The 13,795-nt window shown below is 38.6% G+C and overlaps 1 protein-coding gene across 4 annotated transcripts in view; it reads left to right on the top strand.

Moving 5' to 3' along the window:
* Nucleotides 1-271: 271 nt before the first annotated feature.
* The window catches only part of VPS13C (vacuolar protein sorting 13 homolog C), a 173,700-nt gene continuing 160,176 nt past the window's right edge, over nt 272-13,795 (top strand). For all 4 annotated transcript variants that reach the window (XM_065872278.1, XM_065872277.1, XM_065872280.1 and 1 more), the window contains exon 1: nt 272-371. In XM_065872278.1, the coding sequence (XP_065728350.1) occupies nt 272-371 (100 nt within the window). The remainder of the gene's footprint in view (nt 372-13,795) is intronic.

Below are 13,795 nucleotides of genomic sequence, written 5' to 3'. Positions count from 1 at the left end.
CAGGCCCCAAACCGGCTCCGTCGTCCACCCTCGGTAGCCCGGGAAGCGGCTACCACGAGGCCGCGACTCGGCAGCGAGTGCACGCACCTCCCGCTACCGGCAGCAGCGGCGGCGGCGGTGCGCCTGCGCACAGGCCGAGTCACGCGCGGTGCGGCGCGGCGCGGGGGCGGGTCGGCGCCCGGGGGGGCTGTCATTCGCTGCGCTGGTCGCCGCCCTCAGCTGCGCCGGGCGGTTCCGGGTTCTCCCTCCCTCTCCCGCGCCTCAGACCACCATGGTGCTGGAGTCGGTGGTCGCGGACTTGCTGAACCGCTTCCTGGGGGACTATGTGGAGAACCTGAACAAGTCCCAGCTGAAGCTGGGGATCTGGGGCGGTAAGCGAGAGGGCGCGGCCGCGGGCTGTCTGGGGTTGCCGGCGCTGGCCGAGGGGCCCACTCCGCGGGCTGCTCCTTTTCTGGCTCCAGCCCGGGCCGTGCTCCCTTCGCCGCCCGAGACTCCGCCTCCGGGGAGGGCGCTGGGCTGGGCCCCCTCCCTGGGCCGCAGGTGCGGGGCGTGGGGAGGCCTGCGCTGGCCTCCGCCGCCACGGGGTGTCCGCCCGGGCTGCCAGGACTCCCGGGTTTCGCGACCCTGAGGTCGAAGCCCTTGCCCCGTCCCACCTGCTCACCTTGGTCGGCCTCTCCCTGCCCTCAGCCTGGCCCCGAAGCATAAAGAACCCCTCCCTGCATCCCGCGTGGAGCGAGGATGGCAGCGTGGCCTCACACGTTCAAAGTGGCACCAAGGAAGAAGAAAAAAGAAATTGTGTTTTGCAGTGATCTTTTTGGCAGTTGATAGCGAGCGGGAGCTGGCTTCTCTTTAAGATTGCAGGGTTTGGGAAAGGATCGGCAGGTAGGGGAGGATCATTACGAAAGGCTTGTCGGTAGGGATTCAGACTCATAATACTTCTGAGCTTCTGAGAAAGTGACAGCTTCCCTTAATATTGCTTATTCTCTCAATAGGAAGAGGAATTTCAATTTTGTTTTGGAGCGATAGAGAGAAATTCAGGCCACGACCAGCATCATCATTAGGTGCTGCTTGGTTGCAGGCCGAAGAATTTACACCAATGCTTCTACCCTAGGGGTTGTGTATAGAAGTAGATTGTAGTGTGCTTCTCCATTCTTCAAAAAGATTAATTATTTGCACCATTTACATGTTAAGCTTTGGGGACATTGGGGATACCTTTGCACTCTGCAGAAGACTTTTGGGCATTTTGTCAACTTTGGAGGGAAATCTAAAGAACTACTCAAGTGGATGGAACTGCTTTTAATTCAGTCAACAAGTAGTCCTAGCCCCATCTGTCCTATACAGTAGCCACTATAGGAGCACTTGCAGTGTAGTTAGTTAGTGCAAATTGAGGTGTGCTAGAAGTATAAAGTACACACCGAGTTTTGAAAATACTTAGTAGGAGATAGAGTGTAATATCGCAACAATTTTTTATGTTGATTACATGGTGAAATAATAATATTTGAATACATTAGGTTAAATAAAATATATCATTAAAATTCATTCCCCCATTTCTTTTTACTTTTTAAAAAAATCTGACTCCTAAAATTTATAATTACATATATGGACTATATATATATATATATATATATATATATATATATATGTATATAGCAATTGTGCTGCCCTAAATTACGGAGGAGGCTGCTTTTAGTAGTTTACTGATCTTTTTATTGGTTCTGTGTGGTTTGCCCAGCAATAACATACTTTATTTACATGCCCTCCCCTCACACTTAGTGCAAGAGAAAGAGAAGTAAAGGAGACATTTAAGGAATTAAATGGCCAGTGCCTTCTGCAGGGATCAAGTGTTTCTTCAGGCTACTGTCTAATAATACAAATTATTTTTTGTAGTTTGTAAACACTATTTGAAATCTGAAAAGGCTCTGGGCTAGCATTTAGGAAAAACCTGGATTTGAGGTTGGTGTGTTCGACAATCCATTTACCTCACTGGTCCTTAATTTCTTCATCTTAATTTCACCTTTAATAGAAAAAAAATACCAGAAAATACAATATTCCTATGTAATCACTAAGAATTGCTTACCCAAGTTAAAACGTTTTGCCCTATTTGTCTCAGATTTTTAAAAATTAAATAAAGTTTATGGATACATTTGAAGATTCCTTCCCTCCCATATCTTATTTTCCTTTTTCTTTTCCTTTAAGACTTAGGGGTTGGACTAGGTAACACCTAAGGGTCCTTCCAGTGCTAATACTCTGTGATTCTAATTGTAAATATACTGTGAAATTGTGAAGTATACTGCCTGAGGATTTTGAATTTTTTCATGTTAGAAATTAAAATGCCATAATAATAATTTTACATCATTCTTCCCCTCTTTTTTGGTGAAGTGTAAGAAAGGAAACTTTCTTTTCTTACAATTTATTTTGTTTTTTTACAATAAGGTATTCTGCCCATGGCCAACATCAACTTTATAACAGGCCAGAGCAAATAAACCCATTTCTTTTAGGAAATGCCTCCAGTGGAAGTCCAATCAGGTTTATTAGCCCATAGCTGTGCGTCTGTAAAGTTTTGCTGCCTTTTATTTTTGTGATAGTCATAAAGGAAGGAATAAGTCATGAGCTTTTACAGTTATTGCTCAAATATTTTCTTTGTAACCCTAATTCCCTCATTAAAATAGAAAGGCAAAATGTGAGTTGACTATTTTTTTTTTTTTTTTTTTTTTTTGCGGTACGCGGGCCTCTCACCGTTGTGGCCTCTCCCGCCGCGGAGCACAGGCTCCGGACGCGCAGGCTCAGCGGCCATGGCTCATGGGCCCAGCTGCTCCGCGGCATGTGGGATCTTCCCGGACCGGGGCACGAACCTGTGTCCGCCGCATCGGCAGGCGGACTCTCAACCACTGTGCCACCAGAGAAGCCCTGAGTTGACTATTTCTGTGTTTTGAAGAAATTTATCTTAAACTTTTTATAGTAAGCAAGTGGGATTATTAAGTTATTTAAGAAAACAGCTGATATTTGTGACATCCAAGACGGTGACAAGTTTTATAAAGAATTTAAAATTTTATATGACCTTACTCGAAAACTATTTGCTTTAGCAGATAAGGTTTATGAGTCATAGAGTTTGGCTTTTTCAGGTTTTTTTTCTTGTTAAATTTTCATATCTTGAGGAGGGGAATAATTCAACCTGCAAAAATTTCACACAGGTGATCTTACTATTCTTTCCAAACAAGGGATGAATGGATACTTTTTTGCCTAGCCTATGACAGTGGTTTTCAAGCAGGAATGACTTTGCCCCCAAGAGGGTATTTGGTTATGTCTGAGACACTTTTGATTGTCACGTAGTGGGGAGAGGTGTGCTTGTGGTATCTGGTGGGCGAACTCCTGAATGCTGTTACATTCTACAGTGCACAGGACAGCTCCCCACAGCAAGGAATTACCAGCCCAAAATGTTTGTTGAGAAACCCTAGTCTAAGGGGAATATTGAGATTGTATTCTGCATTTATAGGAGACCTTCTGGTGCTGAACAGGTTGTAGTAAGAAGTAAAAAAGGACTTAGAGGAATTATATGCTTCATGAAATTTATAACTTAAGAGAGAAACAGAAGTCTTAAGAAGTGACTTGGTATCATGTCAGTAAAAATGCATAGTCTGCTTGGATGATATCAGGAAGTAGTTTTAGAAATCAAAATGTTGTGTTGACATAATTTGAAAAACGTGCTGTGCATATATTCATATATGTTTATATAGGCATTCACAATGAAATCCACAATAAACAAAAAATTACAGAGTGAGAAGGATGGGGAAAATTATTGGAATGTCTAGAATCGGGAAGTATACTGTCGATATTGCCTTAAATTGGAGAAGAAAAAAAAAACTTTATCATTTTTCATGTTTTTATTCTTTTAAAGATTTTTTTTAATGCCAAGAAATTCCTATGTATTTTTACTTATTTATTTATTGTATTTGCGGTACGCGGGCCTCTCACTGTTGTGGCCTCTCCCGTTCCGGAGCACAGGCTCCGGACCGGCAGGCTCAGCGGCCATGGCTCACGGGTCCAGCCGCTCCGCGGCATGTGGCATCTTCCCGGACCGGGGCACGAACCCGTGTCCCCTGCATCGGCAGGTGGACTGTCAACCTCTGCGCCACCAGGGAAGCCCTCCTATGTATTTTTAAAAGTGATTTAAGCATAATGATTTTTAAAAAATTCTTGCTGTTGTAGAAAAATGAAAAATTATTTACTAGCTGTGGGACATGGGAGGAAAATTTTAATTCTTTAAGCCTCAGTTTCCTTATCCCCCTTTTAAAATAGGGAAATAACATTCTGTGTTTGTAAAATAAGTCATGTGAAAATCCTTTGTAATTATAATTGTTAAATGGTTAATACTGACAGGAATAGTGATGATACACAAACCTAGCCAAGTGATGGAAACCAGCCTGCTTGTTTTATTTTACAGGCATACCTTGGAGATATTGTGGGTTTGGTTCCAGACCACTGCAATAAAGTGAATATCAAAATAAAGCAAGTCACATGAATTTTCTGGTTTCCTAGTGCATATTAAAGTTAATGTTTATACTGTACTAAAGTCTCTTTGTGTACAAGAGCATTATGTCTAAAAATATGTACATACCTAATTAAAAAATACTTCATTGCTAAAAAATGCTAACCATCATCTGAGGCTTTGATGAGTCGTGATCTTTTTGCAATAGGAACATCAAAGATCACTGATCACCATAACAAATATAATAATAATGAAAAAGTTTGAAATATTGCAAGAATTACCAAAATGTGACACAGAGACATGAAGTGAGCAAATGCTGTTGGAAAAATGGCACCAACAGATTTGCTTGACAGGGTTGCCACAAACCTTTAATTTGTAAAAAAACAGTACGTGTGAAGCTCAGTGAAGTGCAGTAAAATGAGGTATGCCTGTATTTTCATAAGTATATTTCTTCCAGGGTTTTCACATTCTGCAGTGTTATAATTTTGTGTAGAGTTAACACCACGTGTCTAAACACCACATATCTAAAAATATCTTATTTTCCAAAATTTGTTCTTTAAAGAAAAAAAAAAAACTATTTGCATATGAGCTTACACTTACAGTACTTATACTATCTGCCAGTTATTTTGTCAGTCAGATTTTCAAAGGTTCAGAAAAATGCCTGGTGGGCATGTTGCTGCCTATGCAGGTCAGAAGGCTTATCTAGATTTTTGTTCCCCACTGACTGGTACCAGGAGATAAATTGCACAGCTCTTAGCTATTTTTGGGGTATCCAGGATTTAATTGTTTTAAGACTAACATATATTTGAAAAGGTATGTTGAAACACCGGATCTTTTGCAATTCAGTTTAAGTAGGATTGTTGCAATGTAGAACCTTTGTCAGTTTGATTTTTCAAAGTCATTTACTGTGAAAAGTCATCAGAAGATGTCCGTTCAGAATTCTGCTGCTCTCACTTCCATTTGACAGGTAGAATATACATAGAGGCTGTGATGTGTTGGGTGCAAGAGTTGCCTATGGTGACCTGCTGGCCACCAGTAGGATTAGGAGCCAGGTGGAGTGCCTTCAGAGTTTGTAGCTCTGCAAACCAGGCTGAGCCCATGCTTATTACCCTATTGTCCTACACTCCACCCCTGACACTTTTCCATCAGCTGCCAGATGTTGTTGGAGCAGCAGGATAAGGAAGGAGGAAACCTGGGATCTAATTACATATCCAGTACTGCCTGGTTCATTGGCTTTTGGCAGTCACTGACCAGTGACCACTAGCTTCTTATCTGTAAATGAGAAGGTGAGGCAAGGTCATTTCTTCTCGCTTTGAGCTTCTGTGACTTGAATAAGGCCAGAGCAGCGTGAGCTCCTTCGTTAAGTTGTAGTGCCACTTGCTCCGCATTCATGGTGAGAAATGGTAGTCAGGTCACGTTTCTTTCCTTTCTGTTCTTCACTCAGTACCAGTGAGCAGAGAGCCACAGTCATGAAATACGACAAGAAAAATAAAGTTTCAGCCTCATGCTGATTATTTGCGAATCCAAATCTGTATATATAGTCTTAACAGGTAGTCAAAGGGCAGCTTGAGAATGCAAGAAAAAACAGGCCTCTTTGCTTCTTTTTACTTTGATCCATAAAACATAGCAGTATCTAAGTGTTTCTAAACCTGTTGAGGAATTTTTTTTTATTCCTTTCCTCCCAGCCAACACTTGGTGTAGTGAAAGCCACATTTCTTATTAGCTTGTCCTATAGTATGTAAAATGAACAACAAAAAGTTCAATATTATAATGTACTTAGGCTTAGTTATCATTATTTAAAACACTTTAAAATTTTATTGAAAACAACTTTCCACATACTTGAATAGTATCATAAATGAAAACTTCACCTCTTTTCTACAAATAGAGCTAGAAGGTGGTACTTGGGTAACCATTCTGCTAGGAGGCTCTGCCATACTACTCATTCTTAGGAAAGCCCTGAAATGTACTCGAAAAGGAGAAAGTTCAGTGGTGACATGGCAGCTTTCCACCTTTCTTTGCCAAAACTTCCTGTTTCAATAGGGAAATGGAAGAGTGAGAGTCAGTTGTTTCTTCTCCTTCCCTTAGCTTCCCCTCCCAAGATAAAGTTACTGTGAACTACTATTAAAATGAGTCTGCATGGGTTAATTTGGGTTAAATATTGAGTGAGCCAAAAGGTTTGTTCGTTTTTTTCTGTAAGATGGCTCTAGTAGCACTACTTAGTTCTTTAACTTCATTCGAAAACATTTTGTTAGATTGTATGTGACAGCTCTCACATCAGCATGCATTTAAAAAAGAGTTTTCAAAATTGGTGAATTTTTGTGTAGCCGTTTTAATATTGAAGATGGAAAAAAAAAGCAGCATTTTCGGCATATTATGCTTTATTATTTCAAGAAAGGTAAAAATGAAACTGAAATGCACAAGAAGTTGTGTGCAGTGTATGGTGCTGTGACTGATCGAACGTGTCAAAAGTGGTGTGCGAAGTTTTGTTCTGGAGGTTTCTCCCTGGACGATGCTCCATAGTCTGGTAGACCAGTTGAAGTTGATAGCGATCAAATCGAAACAATAATTGAGAATGTCCAACGTTATACTTGCACAGGAGATAGCCAACATACTCAGAATATCCAAATCAAGCGCTGAAAGTGATTTACACCAGCTTGGTTATGTGAATCGCTTTGATATTTGGGTTCCACCTAAGTTAAGTGAAAAAAACCTTCTTGACCATATTTCTGCGTGCGATTCTCTTCTGAAGTGTAATGAAAACGTTCCGTTTTTAAAACAAATTGTGACGGGCGATGAAAAGTGGATACTGTATAGTAATATGGAACTGAAGAGATCGTGCGGCAAGGGAAATGAACCACCACCAACCACACCAGAGGCCGGTCTTTGTCCAAAGAAGGTGATGTTGTGTAATGGTGGGATTGGAAGAAGTCCTCTATTATGAGCTCCTTCTGGAAAACCAAACGGTTAATTTCAACAAGTACTGCTCCCGATTAGACCAACTGAAAGCAGCACTCGACAAAAAGCGTCCAGAATTAGTTAACAGAAAAAGCATAATCTTCCATCAGGATAACCATTTACTACATTGACATAGTAGTCTTAGGCCAGTCACTTAAGCTCTCCAAGCCCCAGTTTCTTTCTGTGTCCTGCCTCCTTCACCAGGAGGCTGTGAGGATCAAGTAATGTAATAGCTCTGAAAGTGTTTTCTAAAATAGAAAGGTTTATGTTCTTATTGTATTCATTCCTATTTCAGTACAATATGCATTCTAATTAATTGAGTCAAGACTTATTGAGTACCTACTATGAGGAGAATCAGTAAGGAGTTTATGATCAGGTTGGGGATTTAAATAGTTAAGTGTTAAGTGCCATAAGACAGGTGTAGTGAAACTTCTGTGAAAGTTCAGATAGGTTATTTCTGACTGGAGGTATTTAACATCAGCACTATATTTCTTGCATTTATTTTGTAGGTCATCTTGTGTTTTAAAAGCCATTCTTCGACTGAGGTGGGCTTGTTCCAAATTATGCCAGTACCATTTGATTCTTATTCATAAATATACTAACCTTGTTATTTTCTGTAATTTAGCAACCATTTCTTTTTCTGTTGAACTTTTCTGAGATGGCTCCAACTCTGCTTGCCTTGGTTTTATTTGCTAATTTAATGGATTTACTTTCATTCCCCTCTTCTGGTTCATTTGTAAAGATTATTAGATAAATTTTGATCCAGGATTTACTTTTTTAAGATACTTCTTAAAATATCCTGCAAGATTAGCTTTGAAACTGTGTATGTGACTCTAGTCATGTATGCTCATCCAAAATGTTTCTGTTTATTTATGAGTATCATACAGGGTTAAAAATTAGAAATTTTGTCTTCTGAAGCCAGACTACACTTATTGCTTGCTGTCATCCTTTAGGGTTGCCAGTCCATCATAAAAGGAAATCATTTCACAGAATTTCTCTACTTGTCTCTCACCTTGGTTTCTTTAGAAATTCATGGGATTAGGGACACTTGATTGTGGGATTGGCGTTAGTGCCTTCCTTGCTGGCAGAGTTAAGTCTATCCATCTCCAATTATTAGTCATTCTCCCCTCGCCTTTTTTGTTTTGGTTATTGTTAAAAGATTAGACACATATTTACCCTTCCTCTAGGTTTTCAGGAACTTCCTATGGCCTCTCTGTGTTCTTAGCCCAGGGTGATCTGATTATAGTTATTCCAGTTATTTGCATGTGTATAGAATTATGTTATCTAGAATAGAAATGGAAAGCTAAATCTTAACTTTTTCCTTAGTATTGAGTTAAATATAAAATGGTTGATATTTAGGAGGGAGTCTGCTTTCTGTGTCTGCGGAAAAGCATGCATTTTAGTGGAAGAGTACTTCTTAGCACAGTGCCTTACTTAGTTAGATAAGGCATGCATCTACTGGTTGAATGAATGAATGCACTTTTACCCTGGTGCAGAAATACACTGCTGTTCCTCCCCTTTTCTTTGTGTTAGGACTAGTGGCTCTCCCTTCAGTGCAAATAATTCATAGACTGTATCATTCTTATTTCATTGTTATATTTACTGTTTGTTAGATAACATTCACATTTTTCAGAGAGGAAGTATGCATTTGTTTGCTGGACTCTAAGTAGTAGAAATAGATCTTTTTTATGTGTCTGTAGAGAAGGTAAATAGTAAATATAGAAAGAATTTATATAAAATATATTGAGGTCATATTGACATTAGAATTTACCTTGTTTTGTTCCCCATTTCATATTACAATTTGTATAATAGTTTTTAACATGAAAGTAATACATGTTTATTGTAAAAACTAGAAAATACTGAAGAACATTAATAAAAAATCCTTAATTCTACCTCCTAGCAATAATCGCCATTACCGTTTTTTATCTGCCTTTCTAAATATACTTGTTTAGCTCTGTTAGCCATATTGGTAGTTTTCAGTATTTCACATGTTAAATACCATTTATTACTTCATCAAAGAACAAGAATGCCACTGCAGTAGAAAGTGTGCTTTTTATGAGGGCGCTTATTATGTTAGTGCCTTAATAATTATTAGAAAATGCCTCATATCTACTGCAGGTTACTTGTGAGCACTCCTGGTGACCCTTGACTCACTAGTTGAAAATTAATGGGTAGGACAATCAAAATTCATGAGCAAGTTCACAAGTCTCCATATGGTCTTAGATCGTGTTAAATTGGTTTGGATTCCTTCAAATATGCACTAGCTTCTGTGCAGATCAATTCTTTTGGCCTGAGTAGAATTCCCACTTGTAATTTTTTGTAATTCGCCATCTGACAGAATTAAACCCAGGAATATTTTTCCACTTTATATAATTTTTATACATATAATGCGTTTTAAGGATTTTTTCCCAATTCTCAAACATGTCAGTTTTCCATGACTACTGTATTATCCCTATATTTGATCAGTGATGACATCTTGTTGGTTCTGCCCCCAGAGTAACTTCTTGTTGGTATTGTTGTATTGGTTTTTATTTTTACTTCTTTTTAAAAAAATTTATTTTTTTATACCGCAGGTTCTTATTAGTTATCTCTTTTATACATACTAGTGTATATATGTCAATCCCAATCTCCCAGTTGCTCCCACCACCACCACCTTGGGGTCTGTACGTTTGTTCTCTACATCTGTGTCTCTATTTCTGCCTTGTAAACCGGTTCATCTGTACCATTTTTCTAGATTCCACATATATGTGTTAGTATATGATATTTGTTTTTCTCTTTCTGACTTACTTCACTCTGTATGACAGTCTCTAGATCCATCCATGTCTCAACAAATGACCCAATTTTGTTCCTTTTTATGGCTCAGTAATATTCTGTTGTATATATGTACCACATTTTCTTTATCCATTCGTCTGTCAGTGGGCATTTAGGTTACTTCCATGTCCTGGCTATTGTAAATAGTGCTGCAATGAACGTTGGGGTGCATGTATCCTTTTGAATTATGGTTTTCCCTGGTATATGCCCAGGAGGGGGATTGCTGGACCATATGGTAGCTCTATTTTTAGTTCTTAAAGGAACCTCCATACTGTTCTCCATAGTGGCTGTATCAATTTACATTCCCACCAACGGGATAAAAGGGTTCCCTTTTTTCCACACCCTCTCCAGCATTTGTTGTTTGTAGACTTTCTGATGATGGCCATTCTGACTGTGTGAGGTGATACCTCATTGTAGTTTTGATTTGCATTTCTCTAATAATTGGTGATGTTGAGCAGCTTTTCATATGCCTCTTGGCCATCTGTATGTCTTCTTTGGAGAAATGTCTGTTTAGGTCTCCTGCCCATTTTTTGATTGGGTTGTTTGTTTTTTTAACATTGAACTGCATGAGCTGTGTATATATTTTGGAGATTAATCCATTGTCGATTCATTTGCAAATATTTTTTCCCATTCTGAGTGTTGCTTTTTCTGTTGTTTATAGTTTCCTTTGCTGTGAAAAAGCTTTTAAGTTTCATTAGGTCCCATTTGTTTATTTTTATTTCCATTACTCTAGGAGGTGGATCAAAAAAGATCTTGCTGTGATTTATGTCAAAGAGTGTTCTTCCTGTTTTCCTCTAAGGGTTTTATAGTGTCCGGTCTTACATTTAGGTCTGTAATCCATTTTGAGTTTATTTTTGTATATGGTTTTAGGGAGTGTTCTAATTTCATTCAATTACATGTAGCTGTCCAGTTTTCCCAGCACCACTTATTGAAGAGACTGTCTTTTCTCCATTGTATATCCTTGCCAACTTTGTCATAGATTAGTTGACCATAGGTGTGTGGGATTATCTCTGGGCTTTCTCTCCTGTTCCATGGATCTATATTTCTGTTTTTGTGCCAGTACCATATTGTCTTGATTACTGTAGCTTTGTAGTATAGTCTGAAGTCAGGGAGTCTGAGTCCTCCAGCTCTGTTTTTTACCCTCCAGATTGCTTTGGCTATTCGGGCTCTTTTGTGTCTCCATACAAATTTAAGATTTTTTGTTCTAGTTCTGTAGAAAATGCCATTGGTAATTTGATAGGGATTGCATTGAATCTGTAGATTGCTTTGGGTCGTATAGTCATTTTCACAATATTGATTCTTCCAATCCAAGAACATGGTATATCTCTCCATCTGTTTGTGTCATCTTCGATTCCTTTCATCAGTGTCTTAGTTTTCTGAGTACAGGTCTTTTACCTCCTTAGGTAGGTTTATTCCTAGGTATTTTATTCTTTTTGTTGCAATGGTGAATAGGATTGTTTCCTTAATTTCTCTTTCTGATATTTTGTTGTTAGTGTATAGGCAAGCAAGAGATTTCTACGCATTACTTTTTTATCCGGCAACTTTACCAAATTCATTGATTAGCTCTAGTAGTTTTCTGGTGGCATCTTTAGGATTATCCATGTATAGTATCATGTCATCTGCAAACAGTGATGGTTTTACTTCTTCTTTTCTGATTTGGATTCCTTTTATTTCTTTTTCTTCTCTGATTGCCGTGGCTAGGACTGCCAAAACTATGCTGAATAATAGTGGTGAGAGTGGACATCCTTGTCTTGTTCCTGATCTTAAAGGAAATGCTTTCAGTTTTTCACAATTGAGAATGATGTTTGCTGTGGGCTTGTCATATATGGCCTTTATTACGTTGAGGTAGGTTCCCTCTATGCCCACTTTCTGGGGAGTTTTTATCATAAATGGGTGTTGAATTTTGTCAGAAGCTTTTTCTGCATCTATTGAGATGATCATATGGTTTTTCTCCTTCAGTTTGTTAATATGGTGTATCACATTGATTGATTTGCATATATTGAAGAATCCTTGCGTCCCTGGGATAAATCCCACTTGATCATGGTCTATGATCCTTTTAATGTGCTGTTGGATTCTGTTTGCCAGTATTCTGTTGAGAATTTTTGCATCTATATTCATCAGTGATATTGGTCTGTAGTTTTCTTTTTTTGTAGTATCGTTGTCTGGTTTTGGTATCAGGGTGATGGTGACCTCCTAGAATGAGTTTGGGAGTGTTCCTTCCTCTGCAATTTTTTGGAAGAGTTTGAGAAGGATGGGTGTTACTCTTCTCTAAATGTTTGATAGAATTCACCTGTGAAGCCATCTGGTCCTGGACTTTTGTTTGTTGGAAGATTTTTAATCACAGTTTCAATTTCATTACTTGTGATTGGTCTGTTCATATTTTCTATTTCTTCCTGGTTCAGTCTTGGAAGGTTATACCTTCCTAAGAATTTGTCCATTTCTTCCAGGTTGTCCATTTTATTGGCATAGGGTTGCTTTTAGTAGTCTCTTATGACACTGTATTTCTGCAGTGTTCGTTGTAACTTCTCCTTTTTCATTTCTAATTTTATTGATTTGAGTCCTCTCCCTCTTTTTCTTGATCAGTCTGGTAAAAGGTTTATCAATTTTGTTTATCTACTTAAAGAACCAGCTTTTTGTTTTATTGATCTTTGTTATTGTTTTCTTTGTTTCTATTTTATTTATTTCTGCTTTGATCTTTATGATTTCTTTCCTTCTGCTAATTTTGGGTTTTTATTATTCTTCTTTCTCTAGTTCCTTTAGGTGTAAGATTAGATTGTTTATTTGAGATTTTTCTTGTTTCTTGAGGTAGGATTGTATTGCTATAAACTTTCCTCTTAGAACTTCTTTTGCTGCATCCCATATGTTTTGGATCATCGTGTTTTCATTGTAATTTGTCTCTAGGTGTTTTTTGATTTCCTCTTTGATTTCTTCAGTGATCTCATGGTTATTTAGTAATGTATTGTTTAGCGTCCATGTGTTTGTGTTTTTTACGTTTTTTCCTGCTGTACTTGACTTTTAATCTCATAGTGCTGTGGTTGGAAAAGATGTTTCATATGATTTCAATTTTCGTAAATTTACTGAGGCTTGATTTGTGACCCAAGATGTGATCTATCCGGGAGAATGTTCCATGTGCACTTGAGAAGTAAGTGTAATCTGCTGTTTTTGGATGGAATGTCCTACAAATATCAGTTAAGTCTATCTGGTCTGTTGTGTCATTTAAGGATCGTGTGTCCTGATTACTTTTCTGTCTGGGTGATCTGTCCATTGGTGTAGTTAAAGTCCCCCACTATTATTGTGTTACTGTCGACTTCCTCTTTTATAACTGTTAGCAGTTGCCTTATGTTTTGAGGTGTTCCTATGTTGGGTGCATATATATTTATAATTGTTATATCTTCTTTTTGGATTGATCCCTTGATCATTATGTAGTGTCCTTCCTTGTCTCTTGTAACATTCTTTATTTTAAAGTCTATTTTATCTGATATGAGTATTGGTACTCCAGCTTTCTTTTGATTTACATTGGCATGGAAAATCTTTTTCCATCCC

This window comes from Phocoena phocoena, chromosome 2, assembly GCF_963924675.1.
Source record: "Phocoena phocoena chromosome 2, mPhoPho1.1, whole genome shotgun sequence".
NCBI classification, from domain to species: Eukaryota; Metazoa; Chordata; class Mammalia; order Artiodactyla; family Phocoenidae; genus Phocoena; species Phocoena phocoena.
This window is presented reverse-complemented; position numbering and strand designations above follow the sequence as displayed.